The sequence below is a fragment of the Lynx rufus genome, unplaced genomic scaffold, assembly GCF_022079265.1.
Source record: "Lynx rufus isolate CCGP_SWC_20201006 ecotype Redwood Valley unplaced genomic scaffold, mLynRuf1.p SCAF_14, whole genome shotgun sequence".
NCBI classification, from domain to species: Eukaryota; Metazoa; Chordata; class Mammalia; order Carnivora; family Felidae; genus Lynx; species Lynx rufus.
In genome coordinates, this window is record NW_025814828.1 from 41064332 (window position 1) to 41090661 (window position 26330).

Here is a 26330-nt window from a genome sequence, read left to right on the forward strand (position 1 = left end):
CGGCCTTTATGTACTACACATATGTTCTAAGAACAAGGACTTTCTCGTGGTACCTGGGTGGCTTAGTCGGTTAAGCGTCGGACTTTGGCTCAAGTCGTGATCTCACGGTTCGTGAGTTCGAGCCCCTCTGTCCCCCTCTCTCTCTGCCCCTACCCCACTCATGCTCGCTCTCTCTCAAAAATAATATCTGGACATTTTAAAAAATCTAAAAAAAAACCAAAAAGAACAAGGACTCTCTCTTCCATAACCACAGTACACTTACGAATATCAGGAAATTGAACATTGTTATAATACTTTCCTGTAAAAGTCCACATTCGTATTTTTATTTTGGTGCCCAAACCTTGGAACGAACCAAGGACAAAAGTCCATATTCAGATGTCATCCCTTGTCCTTTATTGCATTTGTTCCCTAGACTAGGATCTAATCCAAGATCGTGCACTGCATGGAGCTCCTTTGTATTTGTGGTTCCCTTTAATCTGGAACTGTTCCTCGGTACTTGGTCTTTCTTTTTCTTTTGTGACCTTGATATGTTTCAAGAGTACAGATCATTTGCTTTGTAGATGTTTCTGAATTTGAGTTTTTCTGAGGCTTATTCATGAAATTTTGGCAGGAAAATTATTTTTTAATATTTGTGTTTTTATTTTTCATTTTATTAAAAGTTTATTTTTGAGAGAGAGAAAGAGAGAGTGGGCAGTGGGGGAGAGAGAGGGGAAGAGAGAGGATACCAAGCAGGCTCTACACTGTTAGCACAGAGCCCGATGCGGGCTGGAACGCACAAGCTGTGAGATTATGACCTGAACCAAAATCAAGAGTCATACACTTAACCAACTGAGCCATCCAGGTGCCCCCTCATATCTGTGTTTTTAAAACATTTCTACTTGCGGTGCCTGGGTAGCTCAGTCGGTCAAGCATCCGACTTTGGCTCAGGTCATGATCTCACGGTTTGTGAGTTTGAGCCCCGCATCCGGCTCTGTGCTGACAGCTCGGAGCCTGGAGCCTGCTTCAGATTCTGTGTGTGTGTGTGTGTTTCTCTCTCTCTCTCTCTCTCTCTCTCTCTCTCTCTCTGCCCCTCCCCCACCTGCACTTTGTCTCTCTCCCAAAAATAAACATTAAAAAAAATTTTTTTAAATAAAAGTTATGTTTGATTAGATGCTGTATCATTTAGGATATTTGCATCTGTGTCCCTCAGTAAAGTGGTCCTATGATTTCCTTCTCTAGTATTCATCTGACATTGAGCCAACATAGCCTTATGGCATGATTTGGGCAGCTTTTGCCATTTCTCTCTTTATTGGAGGAACATGTACAAGAATTCTCTGTCCCTTGAATGCTCGGTAAAACTCAGCTTTAAAAGGGCCTGAGTTTTTGATGATGGTTTTGTCTACTTCTTTTGCCAATTTTGGCAGTTTATGTTTTTCAGAAATATATTCATTTTGTGGAGGTCCTCACATGGTTCAGTCCACCTTCGTAGAAATGCATTGTGAACAGGCTCTGTCTTTGGAAGATGTGTAGTCAAAGTGCTCTGTGGCCAATGAAAAGTATCTTTTACTGTCCAAATCCGTTCTGTTCCCGAGTTTAGATAGCAAGAGTTCGATACGCAAATTGATGTGGCTTAGATGCTGAATGTCACAGTTCAGGATTTCATCTGAACATTTATTCAGCTCTGTTCAGTTCTTAAATTCTGATGACTAGAGTTCAACTATTGAGGGATAACCATGGTGAGCAAACATGAAGACATATTGCTCATACCAAAAACCTTAAACATACACCACTCACACCAGCTACTTCTTGTCCAGGCATTTATCATAAAAAAAACAGTTGTGGGTTCTGAGCAAGCTCACGAGGACAGGGACTTCATTTTATTCACAGCAGTATCCCTGGCACCTGGAACAGTGCTCAATGCATAGCAAATGTTACATTAATGTTTGTTGAATGAATAAATGAACAAAAAATTGGGAAAAACTGGAAACCAACCAGATAGCTGGAAACGTTTTATTTTCCCCATTTGTTAATTATCTTTGAGCCTTATGGTGTTTTTCTAGTATTTTATTACAAAATTTCAAACAACAACGTTGAAAGAATTTCATAGTGAATACCTCTATACCCATCCACTGGATTCTACCGTTAATATTTTACCATGCTTGCTTTGTGACATGTGTATTTGTTTATGGTATTTTTAAACATATTTTTAACTTTTTGCAAAGCCAGATTTATCAGTTTGTTTTTTTTTTTTTATAACTTCAGGGTTTTGTCTTGCTTAGAAAGGCCTTCCCCATTCTTGGGGTGATTAATTTTTATCTTCTGTTTTCTTTCTAATGTTTTTACGGGTTCTATTCAGGGATTTACATTTTTGATTCATCTAGAATTTACTTGGTATAAGAAGTGAGGTAGATGAACAAACTTTATTTTCTCAAATTTCTGTGAAGGACCTGATAGTAAATATCGTTGGCATTGCAGACCACACGGTCTCTGTCACAGCTACTCGGCTGAAAACAGTCACAGACAGTATGTGTGTGAACGGGTATAACCGTGTTGAAGAAAACTTTATTTAGGTGACTGGATTGGGTCCACTGGCTGTAGTTTGCTGATCTCTGGGCCAGACAGTTGTTGCAACTGGTATTTATTGACTAATCCATTTTCCCCTTGTTCATTTGAAATGCAACCTTTGGCTTACTCTGAATTTCCATGTGTGTTTTTGTATAGTATGGACTCTGTTCCACTTCACTGATCCGTCCATTTGTGCTCCAATTTTGCCACCTTTGTATATAATATGTTTTAATATCTGGCATGGCTCCTCTCCCCCTCATTAGTCTTTTTTTTTTAACAGAATTTTCCTGACTCTTGTAAGTTTCTTGTCATCTGCTGTTATAAATAGAACTCTATTGAATGATGTTTTTGTATGTGTGCAAGTGTATTGGTACATTAAATTTCCGGGAGAATTGGGGGTTAGAGGGTAGGTTTTTCGTTTTGCCAGCCATTGCCAAACTCTCCTCCGTAGGGACTGTTCCATTTTCACTCCTACCAGCAATAGGAGAGTGCCTATTTCCCATACAGCCTTACCAACAGTGTGTTGTCAAACATTTGGACTTCTGCATATATGTTGCATTAGAAACGTTCTATCACAAATCTTCCATGTAGAAGAATTCCAAATAATATATGTAGATACTCCCCATTCCGGGAGGCAAAGCTTAATCCCCCCCCCCCCCACCCCTTGAGTGTGGGCTAGTCTTAGGGACTCAGTTCTAAAGAACAGAGTGTAGAAAGGGAAAAAGAGAAACTACAGTGAAGAAACCTGGCAGACCCCACCACAGCCACATGATCAAGGTCAGCATCACCAGTGATTAACCATGTTGATACCATGAGCCCCCTTATACAGTGCCATCAGTAGGGCAGATCACCTCTCTTGTATTCTCCCAAAAAAATACAGCCTCCATAATCTCAAGTCTAATCACAAGAACACGACAGACAAACCCAAGTGGAGGTACATTCTACAAAATACCTGACCAGTGCTCTTCAAACCTCTCTAGGTCATAAAAAAAAAACAAGGCAAGACTAAGAAACTTTCATGCGCCAGAGGAGACTAAAGGTGCATGATGACTAAAAGCAGTGTGGTATCCTGGATTCGATCTTGGAACAGAAAGTGGATAGTAGTGGAAAAACAGGTGAAATCCTAATTAAGTTTGTAATTTAGTGAACTTCTTAGTTTTGACAAATGCAGCATGATCACATTTGTCCCCTGCTAACATTAGGGGAAGCTGGGTGAATGGTATAAGAGAATTCTATTATCTTTGAACTTTTCTGTAAATCTAAAATCATTTCAACATAAAGTTTGACTTCATCAAGATTAGAAACTTAAGCACATCCACAGACATTGTTCAAGAGAATGAAAACACAACCCACAGAATGGGCGAATGTATTTGCAAATCCTATATCTGATAAGAGATTAACACCCAGAATATATAAAGAGCTCCTACAACAGCACAGAAAAACTCCATTCACAAAGGGACAAAAGACTTGAACAGATGAAAATATCAAGTGTTGGTGAGGATGTAGAGAAACTGGAAACTGGGTGCACTGCTGATGGGAATGTAAACGGCACAGCTGCTGTGGAACACAGTACGGAGGTTCCTCAGAAAAGTAAATCTAAAACTACCATATGGTCCAGCAACCCCACTCCTGGGTGTTTATCCAAAGGAATTGAAAGCAGGGAATCAAACAGATACTTGCATACCAGTTTTCTTAGCAGCATTCTTCACAACATCCAAAACAACCAGCAGGTGGAAGCAGCCCAGGTGGCCATCAACAGATGAACGTATATGCCTTACGTACGTACGTACATGCATGCATACACACTTACGTGTCTAGCCATAAAAAGGAATGAAATTCCAATGCATTCTACAACTTAGATGAACCTTTAAAGCATTATGCTAAGTGAAATAGGCCAAACACAAAAGGACACATATGACTCTACTTATATGAGGCACCTAGACTAGTCAGAAAGTAGACTGGCAGTTGTAGGGCAGGTGGAAAGTTATAGATTGTTGTTTAGCAAAGTCCAGAGTTTCTGTTTGGGATGATGAAAAGGTTCTGGAAATAGTGGTGATGACTGCAACAGCATCATGAATGTACTTTGTGGTAAAATAAAAATGACTTAAAAACATACAGAAATAGATGTTATTTTTTTAAGTTTTCATGTTTTTAAAAAATTTTTTAAAAATGTTTATTTATTGAGAGAGAGACAGAGACAGAGTGTGAGCAGGGGAGGGGCAGAGAGAGAGAAAGAGGGAGACACAGAATCCGAAGCAGGCTCCAGGCTCCGAGCTGTCAGCACAGAGCCCGACGGGGGGCTTGAACCCACGAACCATGAGATCATGACCTGAGCCGAAGTCAGACACCTAACTGACTGAACCACCCAGGCCCCCCCCTACAAAAGTAAATTTTGAACGTTTATTTTTAAATGGCCTATCCAGTGTAGGTTTTTTTTCAGTTTATTTATTTACTTAAGTCATCACTACATCCAACATGGGGCTCGAACTCACGACCCCAAGATGAAGAGTCACACGTTTTTCCGACTGAGCCAGCCAGGTACCCCCTATCTGGTGTGGTTTTAATTTCCATCCTTCATTATGAGATAGAGCACCTTTTCAAATATAAATCATCTGTATTTCTTTTCTGTGAATTCTGTTCCTCTTTCTCTTCCCATACTCTTTCCCAGTTAGTTTGTCCTGACTTGACTCATGATGGTTTTCTTTTCCAGGCAGAAGTGTTTAATTTTTATATAGTCAACTTTAATCATCTTCTATGGCTTCCGGATTTGGGTCATAGTTTTCCCCATTTCAGGATTATCTAGAAATCATCTCATGTTTTCTTCTACTTTTATGGTTTCAATTCTTCCATTTAAATTTTTTACCCATTTTATTTTTATCATTATTGTTTTTACCATGGGACAGTGCATTTCTTTTCACATTTTCCTGATTTTTTAAATTTTTTAAAAGACATTTTTTAACGTTTATTTGTTTTTGAGAGAGAAAGAGAGAGAGCAGGGGAAGGGCAGAGAGAGAGGGAAACCAGAATCCGAAGCAGGCTCCAGGCTCCGAGCTGTCAGCACAGAGCCTGACGTGGGCTCGAACCCATGGACCGCAAGATCATGACCTGAGCTAAAGTCGGATACTTAACTAACTGAGCCACCCAGGCGACCCTTTAAATTTTTTTTCATCATGAGAAGTGTACTCTTTAATCCCCCACCCCTTATTCCCCCCCCCCTCCTGTAACCATCAGTTTGTTCTCTATAGTTAAGAGTCTGTTTCTTGCTTGGTCTCTCTTTGTTCCCTTTGCTTGTTTGATTTGTTTCTTAAATTCCACATGTGAGTGAGATTATATGATATTTGTCTTTCTCTGACTGACTTATTTTGCTTAGCATTATACTCTAGCTCCGTCCATGTCATTGCAAATCTTTGACCCATTTTAAACATATTCAGGTTTATATGTGTGAAGTATAGTCATAAAATCTTGTGTTTGTGTAATTATCCTTTTTGGTTTAGTTATACTTGGAATCTTTACATTCTTTTTTTTTTAATTTTTTTGAATGATTTTATTTTTTATTTTTGAGAGAGAGAGTGTGCGCGCCCCAGTGCGCGAGACGGGGAGGGGCAGAGAGGGAGGGAGGCACAGAATCCGAAGCAGGCTCCAGGATATGAGCTGTCAGCATAGAGCCTGATGCAGGGCTCGAACTCACAACTGTGAGATCATGACCTGAGCTGAAGTCATACGCTTAACCAACTGAGCCACCCGGGTGCCCTGGGATCTTCCCATTTCTAAATGGTGGCTCCTCGAATACAGGCAATGTATTTATTTCTGCATATTACTTTTGTACCCAGCATTCTTATTGATTTATTGTTTATAATCATTTTTCAGTTGATTCTCTTAGGCTTTGTAGGCATATCCCTATATCATTTATAAATAATGGTAATCTTACCTTTCTTTTCCAGCTTTTAACCATTTTTCTTTATTCTCTTATTTGGTTCAGTTAGTATTTTAAAATGGTGTTCATAGTGGTGTTGATAACGGGCATTCTTTTTTTAAAAAATTTTTTATGTTTATTTTTGAAGAAGAAAGAGTGTGATTGGGGAGAGGCAGAGAGAGAGAGACAGAGAGAGAGAGAGACAGAATCTGAAGCAGGCTTCAGACTCTGAGCTGTCAGCACAGAGCCTGATAGCGGGGCTCGAACTCATGAGCTGTGAGATCATGACCTGAGCCAAAGTCGGACACTCAACCGACTGAGCCACCCAGTCGCCCCTGATAAAGGACATTCTAAAACTGTTGTTCCTGACCAGGATTGGGACCTGCTAGCAGTAGTCTATGGTCATGTCTGTTTTTTCTTTTTTTATTTCAACGTTTATTTATTTTTGAGAGATAGATAGAATGCGAATGGGGGAGGAGCAGAGAGAGAGGGAGACACAGAATCCGAAGCAGGATTCAGGCTCTGAACTGTCAGCCCGAACCCATGAACTGTGAGATCATGACCTGAGCCGAAGTCAGTCGCTTAACGGACAGAGCCACCCAGGCGCCCTGTTTTTTCTTGTTTTAGGTGAACCTGTATTGGTTGCTTTTAGAACATTTTTTAAATCATTATTTTATCAAACAATTATTGGACACCCACTAAGTACCAGGTACTAAGCTAAGCTTTGGGAAATAGGGCAGGGGACCCTCTAGGTGTTGTCCCCTCTTTCCCAGAACATGGTCTAGTACTTCTTTAAATCATCAAAGAAATGCACATGAGGGATGCCTGGCAGGCTCAGGTGGTGGAGCACGCGATGCTTGATCTCAGGGTTGTAAGTTCAAGCCCCACGGTGGATATAGAGATTACTTAAAAATAAGATCTTTTTAAAAAAAAAAGGCACATGAAATCAACTTTGAGATAATTATTTTATAGTAATCGCAGTAGAAGAAATTTCAACAAAACAGCTGCCAGTGCTAACGGGGTGACCGTGAAACAGAGGGGCAGGGTAGCACGGTGCAACATGGGGCAGAGGAAGAGAGGTCAGTAGAGACCTTGCCCCACATACCCTGCAGACCTTGCGGGATCTGGGTGAGCATTTTGTTGTTTTATCTTCCAAATAAGAGGGAGCCACTGAAGGGAGTGCAGTGGATGGTTGGGCTTGATTGGCTTTGCTTTTGGAACACTTGATTATCTTTGGGGTGTAGAGAATGAGCTGGGAGAGGCCTGGTGGAGGTGAGACTGGCCCCAGGGCTACACCCGAGGGCCCTGTGAAGGAAGCCGGGCAGGGGCTGGGGGAGGTGGCCAAGGGAAGCGGAAGCGGATTGGGTTTGAGAGGTGGGAGCCAGCTCCCCTTGCTGTGGAGTCAGGATTTCGGGACCCCTGTCGGGATTGGGATCTAAGAGTCTAGAGCGAGTGAGTGGGTGGGAGCCCCCCTCACCTCTTGCACCTTCCCAAGAGGACTGCCCTCTAATTCGTCCCTATCCTTCTTCCCTCAGAGGTGGTCGTGGGGATAGGACTGGCCGCTACGGAGCCACTGACCGTTCGCAGGACGATGGGGGGGAGAGCCGCAGCCGAGACCATGACTACCGGGACATGGACTACCGCTCATATCCCCGCGAGTACGGTAGCCAGGAGGGCAAGCACGACTATGACGACTCGTCTGAGGAGCAGAGTGCAGAGGTGAGCACCGGGGCGGACAGGCGCCTGCAGGGCCTCTGGTTGTAGCACCACGTGCAGCTAGCTCTTGGCTCCCATACCTTCAGACTGTGCTCAGTGGCTTTGTCTCACCTGGAGGGTCTGTCCCTGCTCCCCTCTCTGAGGGCTTCTCTCCCAAGTTGGGTCTCCCTGACTTCCACATGCTTGGCTCTATACTTCTGAGGGCCCCTGGCCATCACCTCTCTCCCTTCTTCCCTGTTGTTCAGTTGGGTCCACGGTTCACTGCAAGCCCTTTACCGCCTGCTCCCAGCCAGTTTGGGGCCCTTGAACAGCCTCTTGCATGGGATCCAGCATCTGGGGTTGGGAGGGCCATGGGGAAACTGGATATCACCAAAGAGAGCAGCCCTGGGAGGCCCAACCGTGGGCAGTCCCAGGGGCAGCAGAGCCCCTGCACAAAAGGAAAAGACCCTCTGGGGCCTCTCCTTTGAGCTCAGGGGGTAGCCAGTTCCACGTTGGGTAGTTAGCCCTAGCCTGAGGAGGGGAGGCGTGATGTTCACCGTCTGAGGAGAAGCAACAGACTTGCCTTAGGGGAACCCCACTTTGAGAGGATAGTCCGTCTGGGCCCAGGTCCAAGCAAGCAGGCAGGTCTCCTATGTAGCAGGGTGGGAAGGGTACTATTGCAAGTCAGTCCTGGAGGACAAAGTGTGAGCCACCAGCTGCCTTCTGGGAGAGTCCAGTGCAAAGAACTCTGCTGGGCAGCCAGGTTTCCCCAGTGGCAGCTGTGATATGTGCCTGGATGTCTCTGGGGCGCCAGGGGGCCGTGGGTAGCCCCTGTGGGAAGAGTGGGAGTGGAGCGCCGAGTTATCTGGTCTCCCTGAGGGCAGAAGGGGTATGGACCCTGGCCTGGCCTGCTTAGTCCTGGAAGGATGGCTTGGGCGACACCCAAGAATTTAGTGACCACACCATGTTAGGAGGGAGCCTGGTGGTGATAGAAGACTGGCCAGACAGAGGATGGGGACTGGGGGCAGGGCTGTGGCCCTCACACTTTTGCCAGCCCCTGCTGACCGGCTCTGGATGAGATATCAAGGAACAGTTGAGCACATACTGGCTGAGCTGCAAGGGAGGAAGAGGGGGAAACAGAGGGCAGGATTTAGTGTGCTGACCCTAGACCCAAGGAGGTTTAAGCGGTATCTGGTCACCTGTCTGTGGGAGTTCCTCCCCCACAGCAGGACTGCCACCAGCCTCTCCCCACTCCCCACCAAGGCAGCCCCCAACAGGCATCCTGGGGACAGTGTCCCACCCCAGAAGGGTTGCAGTCCAGGGCTTACCCATTTTGCTTGCCCTGAGCCTTTAGCCGGAGCCCGCCCACCCCTGGCTTTCAGAGCCTGCCTGCCTCAGAGAGCCAGCGGCCAGCCCCTAGGCCCACCCCAGACTGACTGCCCGTCTGGTGTCTCTCGTCTTATTCTGTTGGCCAGGATTCCTACGAGGCCTCCCCGGGCTCCGAGACTCAGCGTAGGCGGCGGCGGCGGCACAGGCACAGCCCCACCGGCCCGCCAGGCTTCCCCCGAGACGGCGACTATCGGGACCAGGACTATCGGACCGAGCAAGGGGAGGAGGAGGAGGAGGATGAGGAGGAGGAGGAGGAGGAGAAGGCCAGTAACATCGTCATGCTGAGGATGCTGCCACAGGCAGCCACTGAGGATGACGTACGTGCCCCCCCCTCGTGGCCCTGGGCAGGTGGCAGGGCAGGAGGCCAGGCTGGGTCTCCTCCAGGGCCCTCAGCTTCTCCCTCACCCCGAACTCAGCACCTTTTATCCCTTCTCTCCCCCAGCACTGATCCGTCCTCTGGGCAGGCCCTTGTCCTCTCCTGGTCTGGAAGGGAGGAGTGTCGGATAGGCTGGCTTGGCCAAGGGGCTGCCGCAGTGGGGTGTGGGAGGGAACAGAGCATTCCTCCTGAACATTCCACTGCTCATCCGTCCGTTCTGCATGTGTTGACTGAGGGCCAGATGCTCCCCAGGCCCAGAGCCAGGTATTCCTGGTGGCAGAGATGATGTAGGGCCCGGCAGTCCTGGGGATGGGGAGGGTCCCCATGGGGTTTTCTGAGGTTTTATTCACGTTCTCTCCCCATGCCCTCACCCGCGCCCTTGTCGGCAGCGTCACATCTCCGTGGCCTGGCCACAGACCCCTATGTTCTCTGATGTCCTTTGCTGCTACTGGCAGCCTCCCTGCTCAGTTCTCTTACGTTTCCTTCCCTGTTCCTCCCTTTGCTTCTGTTTCCTTCTCATACAGACTTTCCCTAACGAGCCCCAGTAAAACCCCAGAGGGCCACTAGAATAGCCTCCTCATTAGCCTCCCCGATTCTCCTCTCTGACCCCGCCGAATTCTCTGCTCAGCTCCCCTTCGAAATCTACCGGCTGCCCATTTTGTCAAAGAGAAAATCCCACGTGTGTATTCGGGAGCTTCTCCAGTCTGGCCCAGCCACGCTGCTCAGGGTCAGACAGTAGCTCCGTGCTGACATGTGTTGGGGATTTATCACAGGGCGGGCCACATGCCAGGTCTCATGTAATCCTCACAGCCACCCTGCGGGGAAGGCACTCTGTGTGTTTCCATCCTACCGATGAGGAAGCCAGGCCCCCAGCAGTGAAGCAGCTTGTTCCAGGTCCCTCAGCCCGTGAGTGGCAGAGTGGACTTGGGGTCTGGACCTGGGCAGCTGGATTCCAGAGGCCACATTCTTGCTGTTGCCAGAGCCCTCCCTGAACGTTCGCTGTCCTCATGATCTTGTGTGTGTGTGTGTGTGTGTGTGTGTGTGTGTGAGAGAGAGAGAGAGAGACAGAGACAGAGACAGAGAGAGCACACGCGAGAGTGAGAGCGCTTCTTTCTTTTTCACCTGATGAGGAAACTGAGGCCCAGAGGTAGTAAGATCGCCACCCGAGAATGCCTGGCACATGCTCCCAGGCTTCTGCGAGAGGCACCACTGGCCTAGAGACCCTGCCTCACCTGGCCCAAACCCCAAATTGCCTCTACAGCTTCCCTCTGGCTTCATCCAGGAAGCTTTGCACACCCTGTGAGCACACCTTTTTGTCTCTGCCCAGGGTACCGATCTGCCCACGGCCTAGGGCTCGTGGCTGGGCTCTGCCCAGACCCAGTCCCTCCCATTTTGGTATTTGCTTCCTGGGTGTCTCGGTGTGAGCCGGAGGGCGGTCCCAGAGCTGCGTCCCAGCTCTCCTCCCCACAGCTGCACCAAGCCTGTTATCAGACCAGCCCCTTGGGCCATTCTTGAGCTGCGGGCTCCGCTTGGCTTGCTCTCTCGTTGCTCTCGCCTCTGAGGGTCTTCCGTGCTGCCGTGCCCCACCTCGTACCATGTACCATGCCCCCTTCGTTTCCTTCATTCTCTGCAAGTCTGGGGCCGAGCGCCGAGACCGGGTACTGGTATGGGGCCGGGGCCACGGCACCTCGGGGAAGAGCCCCGAGAGAGCGAGGGGAGGCAGTGCATGCACATCACTCACGGGCAGCCCCTCAGGGGCCCCCCGTGTGCTGAGCCTGCCCCAATCCGTATCTCCCCGTACAGATCCGGGGCCAGCTGCAGTCCCACGGAGTGCAAGCGCGGGAGGTCCGGCTGATGCGGAACAAATCCTCAGGTGAGCTTTTGTTCCCAGTGCCTCCCCTTCTGCTGGCCAGCCTCAGCCTCCAGTCTCCCTCCTGCTTCTGTCTTCTCCCTCACCCTCCCTGCCCTGCCTTCCCTCCACGGCTGGGCATGGGCAGCTTGGGGTGCCCTCTCTTCTTCTCTTCCCCTCGACCCACCCTCCTCACAGCTCCGGGGCTGTTGGGGAGGGGGTGCAGCGCTGAGCTGAGTGCTCCCCGGGGGCAGGGCCAGGGCCAGGCTCCGGGGAACCTCCTCTTTGGGATTCTGAGTATCTGAGGTGGTAACACCCCCATATACTCCCTTCCCTCTCCCTTCTTCTCCTTCCCCTCCCTTCAATCCCCCTCACGTTTTTCTGGTAACAGCCTGTGACCAGAAAGTAGGTCTGACACGGCCCCACCCTCGTGTCCCAAGAGAGGGGAGGCAGGGGATGGCTCTTCTCCCAGGGTGCATCCCACGGAGCAGCCAGGATTCCTGGCCTTGCTTCTTCCCTCCCTCCCTCCCTCTTGCAGGCTGCTTGGAGCTGGCCTGAGATTAGCAGGGTGGTGGGGGGGGAGTTGTCTCTGCAGGACCTCTGGCCCAGGCTTCCCAAGGCAGGCACAGTGGGGCTTCACTGCCTGGGCTTCTCTCTCCATCTCTCAATCTCTCTCCTCCCCACACCTCCATATCTATCTATCTTTCTTTCTTTCTCTCTCTCTCCCCCTCTCCCCCCCTTCTCTCTCTCTTTCCCCTTCTCTCTCTCTCTCTCTCCCCTTCTCTCTTTCTCTTTTCCTCTCTCTCTCCTTCCCTCTTTCTCTCTCCCCTTATTTCTCTTCTCTCTCTCTCTCCCCCTCTCTCTTCCTCTCTCTCCCTCTTCCCCCCTCCGTCCCTCCCTACCTCACCCCAAATCATACCATTTCATCCTCCTGTGCATCCTAATAGTCACTCTTTTGGAGATCAAGCATGCCCCCCCCCCAAACCCACCACATCTAAGCCCTCCCTGTGTGTACACCTCCAAAGGAGGAGCTGTTTTCCTGTGGCCTCAAGCCCTGGATCCCTTTCCTAGCCCTGGCCAGGCCTGGAGTCTCTCGGTAGCATGTAGGTCTTGCTCTGCTTCACCTCAGCCACGCCACACACTGACAGGGTTCTGGTTTCTCTCTCCATAGGCGGTGTCCTATGTGTGGCCCCCTCTGTAGCCCTGGGCGCTTCTCCCAGGCCCTCACTGATTCTTTAAGGGCCGCCAGGCCAATCCTGGCCCCTATTCTCCTGCTGTCTCGGAGGACTTGCACTGTGGGTGGCCATAATCTTCCTAGCTTGGCCCTGAGTGAGGCTCCCTGGTGAGGCCCACATCCCCTTACTGTGCTGAGGCTGAGGTGACATCATATCCCCAACTCCCCCTGGTTCCTGATGGGCCTGGAGCCTTCCTAGCCTCACCGAGCAGCCTGGCCCAGGTTCTCTTTTGTTTCTTTGATGAAGCACTTGTTACAGGACCCCTCCTGGGTGCCCCAGCCTTGTGCTGGGCCCCGCCCTTCAGGTGTTTATTCTGGCCCATGTGGAGCCAACAGCCTGCCCATCTGCCCTCCTTCCTTCTCAGGAGACAGACCTCTACGTGTACCCTTTCCCTCCTAGCTCCTTCTCTCTGTCTCTGTCACTCCAGGCAGGTCTGCCTGAGCTCCTCTCTCTTTCTTCCCAGTTGGCGTGTGTGTTATCTCCTCTCCCCCTCCCTCCCCACTCCCCCCCCCCCCCATTCCTCTTTCCTGCCCCTCCCGGCCTTCTGCCTTGCCTCCCACTCCCTGGTCTTTCTCTCTCTGATTACTTCTCTCTCTCCCTTTCTTCTTTTTCTCTCCCCCCTTCCCTCTATGCCCCCCTGGTCCTCTCCCCTCGGGTCCCACCCCCGGGAACGCCGTGTGTCCAAAGCTGTTGACTAACCCACTGCGTCTGTATCTGAATGCTGTCTCCAGGTCAGAGCCGGGGCTTCGCCTTCGTCGAGTTTAGTCACTTGCAGGACGCTACACGATGGATGGAAGCCAATCAGGTTGCTTTGCCGCACTTGAACCCCCCCCCAAACAAATACTACTTTGTAATCGAGCGCTCCCCATCGCCTGATTCTTATGGACACAGTTCCCTGCCCTGTGGCCCTGTGTCCCATCCCCCCTCCCCGCCCCCTCTCTCTCTCTCCCCCCCTTCCTGACCCTCACTATCTCCTCTTCCCATCTCTTGCTACCCACCGGGCTTCCCATCAAGAGCCCACACTCACCGCTGGCCCCTTCCTACCAGACGCTATTAGCTCTGCCCCTCCACTTCCCAGCCGAGCTTTTGGAGAAAGGGCTGCTGGGGGCGGGGGGAGGTTCTTCCACCGAGGCTCCCAGTCCCCGGGGACCACCCTGCTCAGGGGTTAGGCAGAGCCAGGACTTCGTTCCACTCTCAGGCGCCACTGGAAGCCTAGCCACTGGGGGACTTAGCTGTTGGCACACTAACTGGCAAGTCCCGTTTGGCCAGCTCTCTCCCTGCATGTGAGTTCGGCCTTTTGATTTCGGTGTGAGCGGCCAGCACTGCTCTGTTGATCTAAAGTAGCAGTCAGATGTGATAGAACTCACTTCCGGTGCCCCGGCCCGCCCCCTGCACCTAACCCCTCCACGGAAGTCACCGCTTGCCCCATTCTGCTGCTGGCAGACCTGCCCTCTCAGCAGAGAGTCCTGCTCTAGGGAAGGGAAGGGAGCCTGCTCCCCTGCCTGGCACGGTCTCCCCACCCAGCAGCTTTGGGACCTTCAGAGACCCAAGGACCTGCTCTGCTCACCCACCCAGAGCCCGGCTCACTGGTGTGGGGCACCGAAGGAAAGCCTCAGGGGAGGAAGGGGCAGAAGAGGTGGAAGCAGGGCTCAGCAGGGCGGCCCTGGGGCCATCTCTGCCCTAATGCTGTGGGCCCAGGACCCAGCCAGCCCCAGGAAGACAGCCTCACAGCAGGAACTTCCATCTCTTAAATATGGCTCTTTCTTTTTCCCCTTCTCCAGCACTAGCGCGCGTGCGCTCTCTCTCTCTCTTTCTCTCCCCTCCTCTCCCTCCCCTCCCTGTCCCCCTCATCCCGAGTGTAGCCTGTGTAGTGCTGGCCCTGGGTGTGGCCTGGCAGCATCAGGGCCGAGTGGGGGGTTTTCCCCCACTGTCCGGCAGGCGTCGGTCAGCCGAGCACTGTGTGCCTGGTGGCGTGTGTTCACGTGTGCGTGCGCGTGCCCGGAAAGGCAGCAAACAGCTGCGCCCGAGGGCTGTGGCGCTCTCCCTCCCTCCTTCCCTTCCTTCTTCCCTCGTCCGTTCTCCGACCTCCCTCCGTTCCCTGTCCCTCATCCATCCAGCTGAAGGGCTCGCTCACTCTCTTCTCCTGTGCTGAAACGGTGCGTGGGGCACTGCTGCCCGGGCCTCACTGTGCTCTGCTTTTTCCCGCAGCACTCCCTCAACATCCTGGGCCAGAAGGTGTCCATGCACTACAGCGACCCCAAGCCCAAGATCAATGAGGACTGGCTGTGTAATAAGGTACAGGGGCGGTGGGCAGCGGTTGCCATGGATAGAGACGGCGGCGGCGGCGGCAGCGTCTGTCTCCCTGGGGCCTCTGGGGGTGGCATAGGCGTCGAGGACTGGCTGAGCTCAAGTAGCCACCGTTCCTCGCCGTCTACCCACCCACCCACCCGCCCGCCTGTGCGTACTGGGCTCTCATTGGCGCCAGGCTCTGCCCTCACGTAGTACGGTCTTGGCTGAAGTCCCAGTGGGCTTTCAGCAAATACTTTCGTAAGGGACCAACTAGTGACAGTGGAGGCACAATGCGGTGTGTCAGAATGTGGACCTCTGAGCCAGACTGGCTGGAATTAGACCCTCTCGGATCCTCCTTGATTTCTGCCTCGCTCTCCTCCTCTCTAAAATGTGAATAGCGATGACACCTCTCCCCAGAGGTGGTTGGGAGGATTCCAGTGTGGCGATGAGAGGGTGACACTTGGAACGACACCTGGCCCATGGTTAGCACCCTTTAATGTCTGCCCATACCCCCCCAAAAGAAAGCACAGGGCATGGTGAGAGCCTGAGTCAGGTGACCCGACCTTGATGGCCCCTCCGACAAGGCCATGTCCACCAGAGGCCCAGGGTAGAAGCTGTGGGGTCTTGGAGTCGTATTCCCTACGAGGAAGCTGAGGCTCAAAGGGGTGCCACCGTGGGTGAGCCTCTCCTGATTACAGGGGCCCCGGACACCACCCTGGGTTCAGGTCTCCCCTGGGGCCAGCCTCACAAGCAGCCCCGAGGCGGCCCGAGACCCCATAGCCAGCCGGTGGTCCTGAGAGCTGGCAGACGCCCCAACTTGCTCCCCGAGAAGAACTCCGCCTACTAGGGGAGTGGCACCGTTGGTTTAAAAAGAAAGTGATATCAGAAGGCAGGGTGTCCGATGTCTCTGCAGAGGTAGAGACGAAGTGACAGTGGCACTGTGTCTCTCCTGTATTTTCAGAGACTCCTCAAAAGCAGGGAACTCCCTCCTTTCCCCTCCTCTATTCCCCACATCCTCTTGGTCACCAGGTCCTGTCACTTCCATCACAGAAATGCCCTCCCTTGCAATTCCCACCACCCAGACCAGTTGTCACACGCTCTGTCCCGCTGTGGACCCCTCTTCTGTTCTGGCCTTGCCTCTTTCTCTCACCCTCTCATCTGTAACATTCCTCGAAACCACCTCTAACCACATCCTTCCTTCTCTGCTTAGGACCTCGCCAACTCTGAACTTAAGCGTGACCACCCTCTATAATCTAACTTCACCTGCCCTCTCCAGCTTCGGCTTTTGTCTGGCCTCACCTTCCTACACCAGCTACAGAAAATCTCTTGTTCCCTTCGCTAGCCATAGCTTCCCAGCAAAACCAAAGCAAACTTCTGGGCCTCCCAGATCAAACATCCCTGCCAACTGTCCCCAGCTAAGTGAGCCATACCCCTCTTGGCCTCTTCCCCTCCGTGGGTCCCCACAGACTGAACTGCCTCCCTGTGCTACATCTGCCCCCTGCTGTGAGGCCTCGAGGATGACAGAGGCCACGCCCTGGCATACAGGGCAGAGCCTGGCATGGGACCAGTGCGCACTACGTGACCACGGAACAGAGAGAGATTTGGTAGAAGTTGGGGGTTTCTGGAGGCTGGGATGGCCAAGGCTGGTTTCTCAAGAGAATCAACCCAATTCTTGAGATAAACGAGGGATGGGAGTCTGACGAGAGTGGCCACTGGCTTTTAGGGGTGAAGACACTGAAGGTCTTTAACAGGGAAGCAAGTTTTAGGAAGAGGAACCTGCTAAAGGGACGAGGAGGGGGTGGCACTTGTAACGGGTGGGGGAATTGATTCCCGAGCTGAGGGGATGGCCCTGAGGACAGACTTGAGACTGTGTGAAGGGAAGATCCACAGACTGAGAATGACAGCTGGAGCCCCCTTCCACCCCTGACCCTGGGACCTTCCTTCCTGGAGCATCGTGGGGTTCCCTGAGGTGGGGGGAGGGGTGGTCTCTGGATCCAAGTTTGGAGGGTACAGTGGAGAGCCCCACCTGCTCTGACGGCCTGGCCTGTGCCTCACAGTGTGGCGTCCAGAACTTCAAACGCCGTGAGAAGTGCTTCAAATGTGGTGTGCCCAAGTCAGGTGAGGCCCTCCTACCTCCCCACCTCCCTGGGACTTTGGTGGGAGAGGGGAGGAGGGGGAGGGGCCGGTGTCCTGGGAGGAGGGTGGCCAGCCTTGGAGCCTCCTTCTTCGTCACCAGCCTGTCTTGTGCCATCCCTGACAGAGGCGGAGCAGAAGCTGCCCCTGGGCGCAAGGCTGGATCAGCAGACGCTGCCTCTGGGTGGACGGGAGCTAAGCCAGGGCCTGCTCCCCCTGCCTCAGCCCTACCAGGCCCAGGGAGTGCTGGCCTCCCAAGCCCTGTCACAGGGCTCAGAGCCAAGCTCAGAGAATGCCAATGACAGTGAGTCAGTTGTTCCTTCCTTTCTCCCTGCCCTAGGGTGTCTGTCTGGGCTAGACTCTCCAAGCGCAGAGAGATGGCGGTGACCAGGACTTAGCCCTCCCAGGGTCTCTCTGCTTGGTGGGGGGACACACATGTGATGTAGGGAGAGCAGGAGAGGAGCATTGCCCGACTCGACTTTGGGGGTGTGTTGAGAAGGTTCTCAGCAGGTGAGTGACTGAGCTGGGACTTGGACTGACAAGCAGAGTTTATCCAGGAGGAAGAGGTGAGAGGAAGCAGCAGGTGCAAAGACATGGAAGCCAGAGAAGAGGGACAGTGGGGAGCCACCAGAGGGTAGGGCTGGAGCAGGGTGTCAGGGGTGCCCCCTAATGCTGGGCCCCTTCCCACAGCCATCATTTTGCGCAACCTGAACCCACACAGCACCATGGACTCCATCCTGGGGGCCCTGGCACCCTATGCGGTGCTGTCCTCCTCCAACGTACGCGTCATCAAGGACAAGCAGACCCAACTGAATCGCGGCTTCGCCTTCATCCAGCTCTCCACCATCGTGGTGAGGGCGGCACAGGGGGGGGCCGGGCGGCCAGGGTCCCGGCCCCCGGGGCGGGGAGGAGGGACCCCGAGCCCAGCCCCCCCCCCCCCCCCCCCCCCCGCCGCGGCTCCAAGCCTGGAAATGGGGCAGTGGAGCCGGGGACCTCCCCGGGCCTGACCCTTCTGCCTCCGCCTACCCCCTCCTCCCTCCAGGAAGCAGCCCAGCTACTGCAGATCCTACAGGCCCTGCACCCACCGCTCACCATCGACGGCAAGACCATCAACGTTGAGTTCGCCAAGGGTTCTAAGAGGTCAGGGTTCCACCTGTGTCCTTTCCTAGCTGGCCCCCTGGGCTGGGGCCTCGCGTCTCACTCCCAGTCTCTGACATCCTCTCCAGGGACATGGCCTCCAATGAAGGCAGCCGCATCAATGCTGCCTCTGTGGCCAGCACTGCCATTGCTGCGGCCCAGTGGGCCATCTCACAGGTACTCAGAGACTCCCCTCTGCCCCAGCATCCCCATACCGGGGCCACCTCGACCCTTCCGTGCCCTCTCTGCACAGCCTGGAGGGCTGGCTTGCTGTTTTGGCTTTCCGTGGACCCCAGACCCTGTCACAGTGGCTGCCGTGGGCTTTGGGCGCCTCGCTGCAGCTCCCTCCCCAGTCACCTCCTCCCAGGCTTTCAACTTCAACACCATCACAGCTGCTTTTCGCTTCTGTTTGGTGGTTATTTTATCGTCCTGAATTGTTTCAACTTCTTTAATGAAACGGAGTTTATAAGTGGCTGAAAGAAAATTGGGAGAGGAGAGTAAAGAAGGGGAGGACGGTGTCTTCCTTGATCTGATACCCAGCACACGAACCACGCCACACACGTACCAGTGTCAGCCGTGGGAGCACTTTGGCACAAGTCTTCGTTCCTTTCTTGTTTTTGCCGCTGTCCTGCCCTGCTGTGGCCGGGTGGCCCTCACACTTCACTTGTCTGAGGCCTGCATGCTTTCTGTCGGCAGACCGGCACAAGCCTCACCTGTGGGCAGATGCTTCTTAGCAGGTTCCCCTCCCCCTGCGCCCCTTCCTCTGCTAATGAGCCCCTCCCACTGCCCCTCAGGCCTCCCAGGGTGGGGAGGGTGCCTGGGCCACCCCCGAGGAGCCACCGGTCGACTACAGCTACTACCAACAGGATGAGGGCTATGGCGGCAGCCAGGGCACAGAGTCCTCCCTCTATGCCCATGGCTACCTCAAGGGCACCAAGGGCCCCGGCATCACTGGAACCAAAGGGGACCCAGCTGGAGCAGGTGAGCCCCAGCATCTCTCCCTGAGCCCGTGGTGGGGGTCAACGGGCATGGGGTCCTGGGCCCCACCACTAACAGGTATTCTCCCCCCCTCCCTCCCTGGCCCTCTTTACAGGTCCTGAGGCCTCCCTGGAGCCTGGGACAGACTCTGTGTCACTGCAGGCTTTCTCCCGTGCCCAACCTGGTGCCGCACCTGGCATCTACCAGCAATCAGCCGAGGCGAGCGGCAGCCAGGGCGCCGCTGCCAACAGCCAGGTGAGAGAGCCCAGGGGGTGCTGGGGGACAGGCAGGGTTCCTGGGGGGGCGGGCACTGGCAGACACTGAGCCCTGTTCCCCTGTCTGGCCCCGTGACCAGTCATACACCATCATGTCACCCGCTGTGCTCAAATCTGAGCTCCAGAGCCCTACCCATCCCAGCTCTGCCCTGCCACCAGCCACCAGCCCCACTGCCCAGGAGTCCTACAACCAGTACCGTGAGTAGCCACGGCCCGTGGGTGGGAGGGCGGGGGGAGTTCCTTAGCAAAGCACAGAAGAGCGTGACGCCCCTTCTCCCCTCCCCTCCCCCAGCTGTTCCGGACGTGTCTACTTACCAGTACGACGAGACCTCTGGCTACTACTATGACCCCCAGACTGGCCTCTACTATGACCCCAACTCCCAGGTGATAGAGTGGCCCAGGGAGTGGGTGGGGTCTGTAGTTCTCCTTAAGGTCTTCCCTCATGCCTTTGCATTGCCCCTCCCCCAGTATTATTACAACGCTCAGAGCCAGCAGTACCTGTACTGGGACGGGGAGAGACGGACCTACGTCCCTGCGCTGGAACAGTCAGCCGACGGGCATAAGGAGACGGGGGCCCCCTCGAAAGAGGGTAAAGAAAAGAAGGAGAAGCACAAGACCAAGACAGCCCAACAGGTGAACACTGGGGGTTCAGCAGTCACTGGCTGGCTGTGTGGTGTCTTCCGATGAAGAACGTGCTTCTATCCTCTTTAACCTTCCACTACCAAGGGCGGAGGGCAGATGTGTGCGTGGTGGCAGTGATTGTGCTTAAGAGAGACCAGGCTCCTGGCCCAGTTCTGCTCTTTGATGCGTGAGTGACCTCAAGCTGGGGCAGTCTCCTCAGTATGTGGTAGGGCCACCCACCTCCCTGCGTGGCCAGTGCCATCCATCCAAGTGAGCCCAGTCAGCCTTCCTGTCCCCCAGTGGGAACCCTCAGGTTGCCTGCATGCCTGAAGCCAGGCTAATCCTGCCTGTGGAAACGAACGGGCAGGCAGACCTTCTTTGGGCCCAGAACCCCACTCGTGAGTATGTGTCGGATTGTCCGTCCCAGAGAACTTCTCATGGGCCCCTCAGGGTGCGGGTGGGAAAGCGGCCACAGCAGCGTTTGGTGGGCGTGGGCAGTTGGAGGGAACGTCCGCGTCTGCCTGGGGAAGAAGAGTGTGACAGTCTGGGTGTAGCGCTCAGTGCTGAACCAAGTGCCGAGTAAGAACTAAGTGTTCCCTTGACTACCTGGTAAATGCTAAAAGTCATGTTGTGCCTGGGGTGGGGGGAGCAGAATGTGGAGTGTGGCAGAGTATCACGGGTGTGTGTTAAAGTCCTACCCAGAGAAAGCCATTTTGTGCAGTGTGGAATGGTAAGACGATATGAAAGCCCACAGAGAGCGGAATCGTGTGAGTGCCTGTCAGGAGAATGGGGAACACGGCCCAAGAGGGCTTGATGGAGGCCACCGGTGATAGAATGACGACAAGGGGGGACCGTCACGGCCGTCTCCTCACCTCTTGCTTGAGGCTGCGGGGTGGGAAGGGGCAGTGGACGGAGTTGGCGGTTACAGCAGTCGGAGGGGCCCCGAGAGCCTCACCCCCACCCTTCCCCCTAGATTGCCAAGGACATGGAACGCTGGGCCCGCAGCCTCAACAAGCAAAAAGAAAACTTCAAAAACAGCTTCCAGCCCATCAGCTCCCTGCGAGACGATGAAAGGCGGGAATCAGCTACCGCAGATGCTGGCTATGCCATCCTCGAGAAGAAGGTGTGTTGTGGCCACTCCTCCACTACCCACTCCCCGCCCCAAGTCTTGTCATTTCAACGGTCCCTCTGTGGAGTCCCTGAATCTGTGTGTCCGTCTTCCCCAGGGAGCACTAGCTGAAAGACAGCACACCAGCATGGACCTCCCGAAACTGGCCAGCGATGACCGCCCAGTGAGTGGTCGGAGCAGGAAGAGGGGTGGGGGTGGGGCGATCTGGCCAGGCCTGACCTCCCACCCCTACGCTCATGTTCTCCAGAGCCCACCTCGGGGCCTCGTGGCAGCCTACAGCGGGGAGAGTGACAGCGAGGAGGAGCAGGAGCGCGGGGGTCCGGAACGGGAGGAGAAGCTCACTGACTGGCAGAAGCTGGCCTGTCTGCTCTGCCGGCGCCAGTTCCCCAGCAAGGAGGCGCTCATCCGCCACCAGCAGCTCTCTGGGCTACACAAGGTGGCTGAGGGAGGATTGGCAGGGAACCTCGGCTCTGCTTGGCCCTGCCCGGCCCTGCCCAGCCACTTCACACCTCCTCCTGCCTGTCCCCTTGCAGCAAAACCTTGAGATTCACCGACGAGCGCACCTGTCGGAAAATGAGCTGGAAGCACTGGAGAAGAACGACATGGAGGTGAGGTGTGACCCACTCCTGGGCTCCATCCCCTCTGTCCCTTGCCAAGTGCCTGTCCCCTCAGGCAGCTGGCGCTCAAGTCCCTGAGCTGGATATTGCCTGGCTGCCATCAGCCGTCTCACCTCCTGTCCCTGCGAGGCTTCTTCCCGACTCCCCCCCGTGCTGGCTGCTCGTACCCACGATGTCCTGCCCAAGGGACCTCAGACCTGTTAGCCAGATCCAGCTCCCATGGGGCCCCTAATGTTTCCTGCGAGTAGCCACCGGTTCCCCCATCCTCACACACATGCACACGCACACGCACACACGTTTTCAGCAAATGAAGTACCGGGACCGTGCAGCTGAACGCAGAGAGAAGTACGGCATCCCTGAGCCACCGGAGCCCAAGCGGAGGAAGTACGGCGGCATGTCTGCAGCTTCTGTGTAAGTGCCCAGAGCCGAAGTGCGGACCCGGGGCCGGCAGGCTGGTCACTCACACTGTACCACTGGCCCCGCAGGGACTTTGAGCAGCCCACACGGGATGGGCTGGGCAGCGACAACATTGGCAGTCGTATGCTCCAGGCCATGGGCTGGAAAGAAGGTAGTGGCCTGGGCCGGAAGAAGCAGGGCATCGTGACGCCCATTGAGGTGAGTCTTCTGTGATCCCATCCCCGTCTTCCAGCATTCTCTGCTGCACCCCCATCCCACCGCTCACCTGACGGCCTACCTCCCTCACATAGGCCCAGACACGGGTGCGGGGTTCCGGCTTGGGGGCCCGAGGCAGCTCCTACGGGGTCACCTCAACCGAGTCCTACAAGGAGACACTGCACAAGACAATGGTGACCCGCTTCAACGAGGCCCAGTGAGCAGCTGTGAGAGCTGCTTCTACATATGTCGGGTGTCCGGCCCAGGGCAGGGGAGGGTGAAGTGGTGGGTGGTCTGAGTGGGGCCCTGCACCTGTCTGCTAGCCTACTCCCCAGCCAGAGAGGCCCTGACCAAGTCAGACTTTAAATTGGTGACTTTTGTTGGAAAGCTGGGCTGGGATCATGCTCTTCTTTTTGTAATAAAAGCTGAAAAGTCCGTAGCTTGCACGTCTCTTTCTCATGCGCCAGCACGGTTTGTGACCCACACAGACACAGGGACATAAATGCAGATGGACGAGGGGCCTCCTCGGGCTGAGGTGGGTGGCATTGCTGGCACTCGCAGTGTCTGGTGTGTGGGGACTGAACATAAGTTCTGGCCTGTGCCCCAACCCACAGGATCCTGGTCACAGCCCCCCTCACCGTCGTCAAGTCTAGCAAGTCTCGATGTACCAGGAAACCCGCCAGCACTGGGAACCCTGCACCTGCTGTGCAATCTCAGGGCTAAACCTAAACTGCATTTGACTGTCCAAGGGCATCTCCCAGTTGGACGACAGTGGGCACTCTGGCACCAGTTGCCGCTGCGCCCTCAGTGATCGGATGGCCCCAGAGGGGTGGAGATAGAGAAGCTCAGCCTGCCAGTCCCTGGTCCCACAGCTGCCCCATCAGGACTGCTTGGGTTCACGCTCATTCCTGTGCTCTCCATGGCTGTTAGCATAGCACCCGCCCCTCTGGTCACCAGGGACCGATTTGCACTCTGATTCCCAAGTACGCGTGCGTGCGTGCGTACTCTCAGCACTGGTCTGGGTGCGGTGGAAAATGAGGCTGGGGCTGCCCTCTCCCGGCCTTGGAGGGCTGCGCCAGAAACTGGGCCAGGAACGGCCCCTCCCCCAAATACTTGTCTGTGAAACCAGAAGGTGGAAGGGGAGGTGGTAAGGGGAGAGCAGTCGGCACAAAGCCCCTCCCCCCACTTACTGGCCTGCGTAGTGACATCTCCCTGCACCAGCTGTAGGAGGCGAGGTGAGAAAGAAGGGGCCCCCTAGAGGTGATAATGCTGCTGATTTGGGGTGGGGGTATTGCCCAGGGACTGAGGGAAGAGGGTGTGGGGGAGGGGAGAGGGACAGGAAATAGGAATAGAAAGAGGCCACCTGTCTCAGGATGGGTGGCTTTTAGTCTGGAGGCACCTACATGTTCCCTTCCCTCTTCCCACCCCCCAGGGCTCTGGAATCCCACAACAAGGAAGCCTTGTACATGGTTGGCAGTAGTAAATGGTACAGTCACTCTGGAAAACTGTTGGGCTGTTTCATATAAAGGTAAACACCCTATGACCCAGCAATTTCATTCTTAGTTACCCCAAATAATGCAAACGTGTCAATAAAAAGACTTGTTATATGTACATGGAGAGCAGCTGTGTTCACCGCAGCCAAAAACTGGGAACCCAAACATCCAACAAGAGAAGAATGGATAAATTAGGGTCTGTTCAGTGGACTACAACTCAGGAGTAAGAGGAACAAAGTACTGTCACAAATATCAACATGAATGAATCTCACAAACGAATGAAGAAAGACACACAAAAAAGACACTATATACGATTCTGTTCATGTGAAGTTCTCATTCAAAACACGTATTGGTGGGGTGCCTGGCTGGCTCAGTCGGTAGAGCATGCAACTCTGATCTGAAGGTTGTAAGTTCGAACCCCATGTTGGGTGTAGAGATTACTTTAAAATCTTTAGGGGCGCCTGGGTGGCTCGGTGGGTTGAGCATCTGACTTCAGCTCAGGTCATGATCTCACAGCTCGTGAGTTTGAGCCCCGCATTGGGCTCTGTGCTGACAGCTCAGAGCCTGGAGCCTGCTTCAGATTCTGTGTCTCCCTCTCTCTCTCTGCTCCTAACCCACCCGCATTCTGTCTCTGTCTCTCCCAAAAATAAATAAACAAACATTAAAAAAATTTTTTTTTTTTTAATCTTTAAGGGGTGCCTGGGGGGCTCGGTTAAGTGTCCGACTTCGGCTCAGGTCACGATGTCACGGTTCATGAATTCGAGCCCCGCACTGGGCTCACTGCTGTCAGTGAGGAGCCTACTTCAGATCCTCCGTCCTGCCCTCTCCCCTGCTTATGTGCACGCGCTCTCTCTCCCTCTCTCTCAAAAATAAAAAAATAAACATTATGGGGCACCTGGGTGGCTCAGTCAGGTGAGCATCTGACCTCAGCTCAAGTCATGATCTCACGGTCTGTGGGTTCAAGCCCCACATCGGGCTCTGCTGACAACTCAGAGCCTGGAGCCTGCTTTGGATTCTGTGTCTTCCTCTCTCTCTCTGCCCTCCCCTGCTCGCACTCTGTCTGTGTCTCTGTCTCTCAAAAATAAATAAACATTAACAAAAATTAAAAAATAAACATTAAAAAAATCCTTAAAAAAACACATTTTGGTGATAGAGCAGGGTGGAGGTGGGGAGGGTATCCACTAGAAACGGTTGCAAGGTAGCTTTCTGGAATAATAAAAAGGTTCTAGATCTTGACTGGGGTATGGGTCACATAGGTGTATACTTTGGTAAAAAATCAAGCTGTATAATTAAAATCTGAGCATTTCCTCATATGTAAATTATACCCAAAGTTAGAAAAAGACCACCAGAACAAACCTGAATGAGAAGCAAGGAAATGATAAAGAGCAGAAATGGAGGAGATAGGGAAAAACAAGATTCATAAAATTAAAGGCAGAATCTTTGAAACAAAAATTCAGAGGAAAGACACACCCTCTGGCAAGACTGATGAATTAAGATAGAAAATGCAAACAAACCAAATACAAAATTAAAGATGGGAACTTAATATAGTTGTAACAACTTTTAAAAATAATGAACATATACCCGAAAACCTAGATGAAATGAATACATTCCTAGAAAAATATAATATGCCAAAACCATTCCATGAACAGATCAATTTAGTAGAGCAAAAATTAGTGGATTAAAACAGTAGTCAAAAGCTTTCCTCTCCCCACCCAAAAAAGGGCCCAAATGGGGTTTTTTTTGTTTTTTTTTTTTTTAAGTTTATTTATTTTGAGAGAGAAAAATGAGCAGGGAAGGGGCAGAGAGAGAGAGAGAGAGACAGAATCCCAAGCAGGCTTCAGGCTCTGAGCTCGTCATGGGGCTCGAACCCACAAACCGTTGGGATCATGGCCTGAGCCGAAATCAAGAGTCAGACGCCTAACTGACTGAGCTACCCAGGCATCCCCCAGAAACAGATGAGACAGTACATGAACATTTCAAGCCCATTTCACTTATATCTGTAGATGTCAAAATCCTTAACAAAATCTTAGCTAAATGAATTCATT

At 53.1% G+C, this 26330-nt stretch overlaps 1 protein-coding gene across 7 annotated transcripts in view; it reads left to right on the forward strand.

Moving 5' to 3' along the window:
* Nucleotides 1-23227, forward strand: part of RBM10 (RNA binding motif protein 10) — a 29801-nt gene extending 6574 nt beyond the window's left edge. For 2 of the 7 annotated variants that reach the window (XM_047076129.1, XM_047076132.1), the window contains exons 3-24: nt 7993-8176; nt 9628-9858; nt 11721-11790; nt 13733-13806; nt 15210-15296; nt 17348-17408; nt 17551-17727; nt 18114-18274; nt 18466-18563; nt 18650-18737; nt 19355-19541; nt 19654-19793; nt 19894-20011; nt 20106-20197; nt 20282-20446; nt 21408-21557; nt 21661-21726; nt 21811-21999; nt 22097-22171; nt 22485-22591; nt 22666-22795; nt 22888-23227. In XM_047076129.1, coding sequence (XP_046932085.1) covers nt 7993-8176; nt 9628-9858; nt 11721-11790; nt 13733-13806; nt 15210-15296; nt 17348-17408; nt 17551-17727; nt 18114-18274; nt 18466-18563; nt 18650-18737; nt 19355-19541; nt 19654-19793; nt 19894-20011; nt 20106-20197; nt 20282-20446; nt 21408-21557; nt 21661-21726; nt 21811-21999; nt 22097-22171; nt 22485-22591; nt 22666-22795; nt 22888-23013 — 2776 coding nt within the window. In that variant the 3' untranslated portion in view covers nt 23014-23227. Of the gene's footprint in view, nt 1-7429; nt 7586-7992; nt 8177-9627; nt 9859-11720; nt 11791-13732; nt 13807-15209; nt 15297-17347; nt 17409-17550; nt 17728-18113; nt 18275-18465; nt 18564-18649; nt 18738-19354; nt 19542-19653; nt 19794-19893; nt 20012-20105; nt 20198-20281; nt 20447-21407; nt 21558-21660; nt 21727-21810; nt 22000-22096; nt 22172-22484; nt 22592-22665; nt 22796-22887 lie in introns of all 7 variants that reach the window. The other 5 variants (XM_047076135.1, XM_047076131.1, XM_047076130.1 and 2 more) reach the window with 5 other exon arrangements.
* The last annotated feature ends 3103 nt before the right edge of the window (nt 23228-26330 follow it).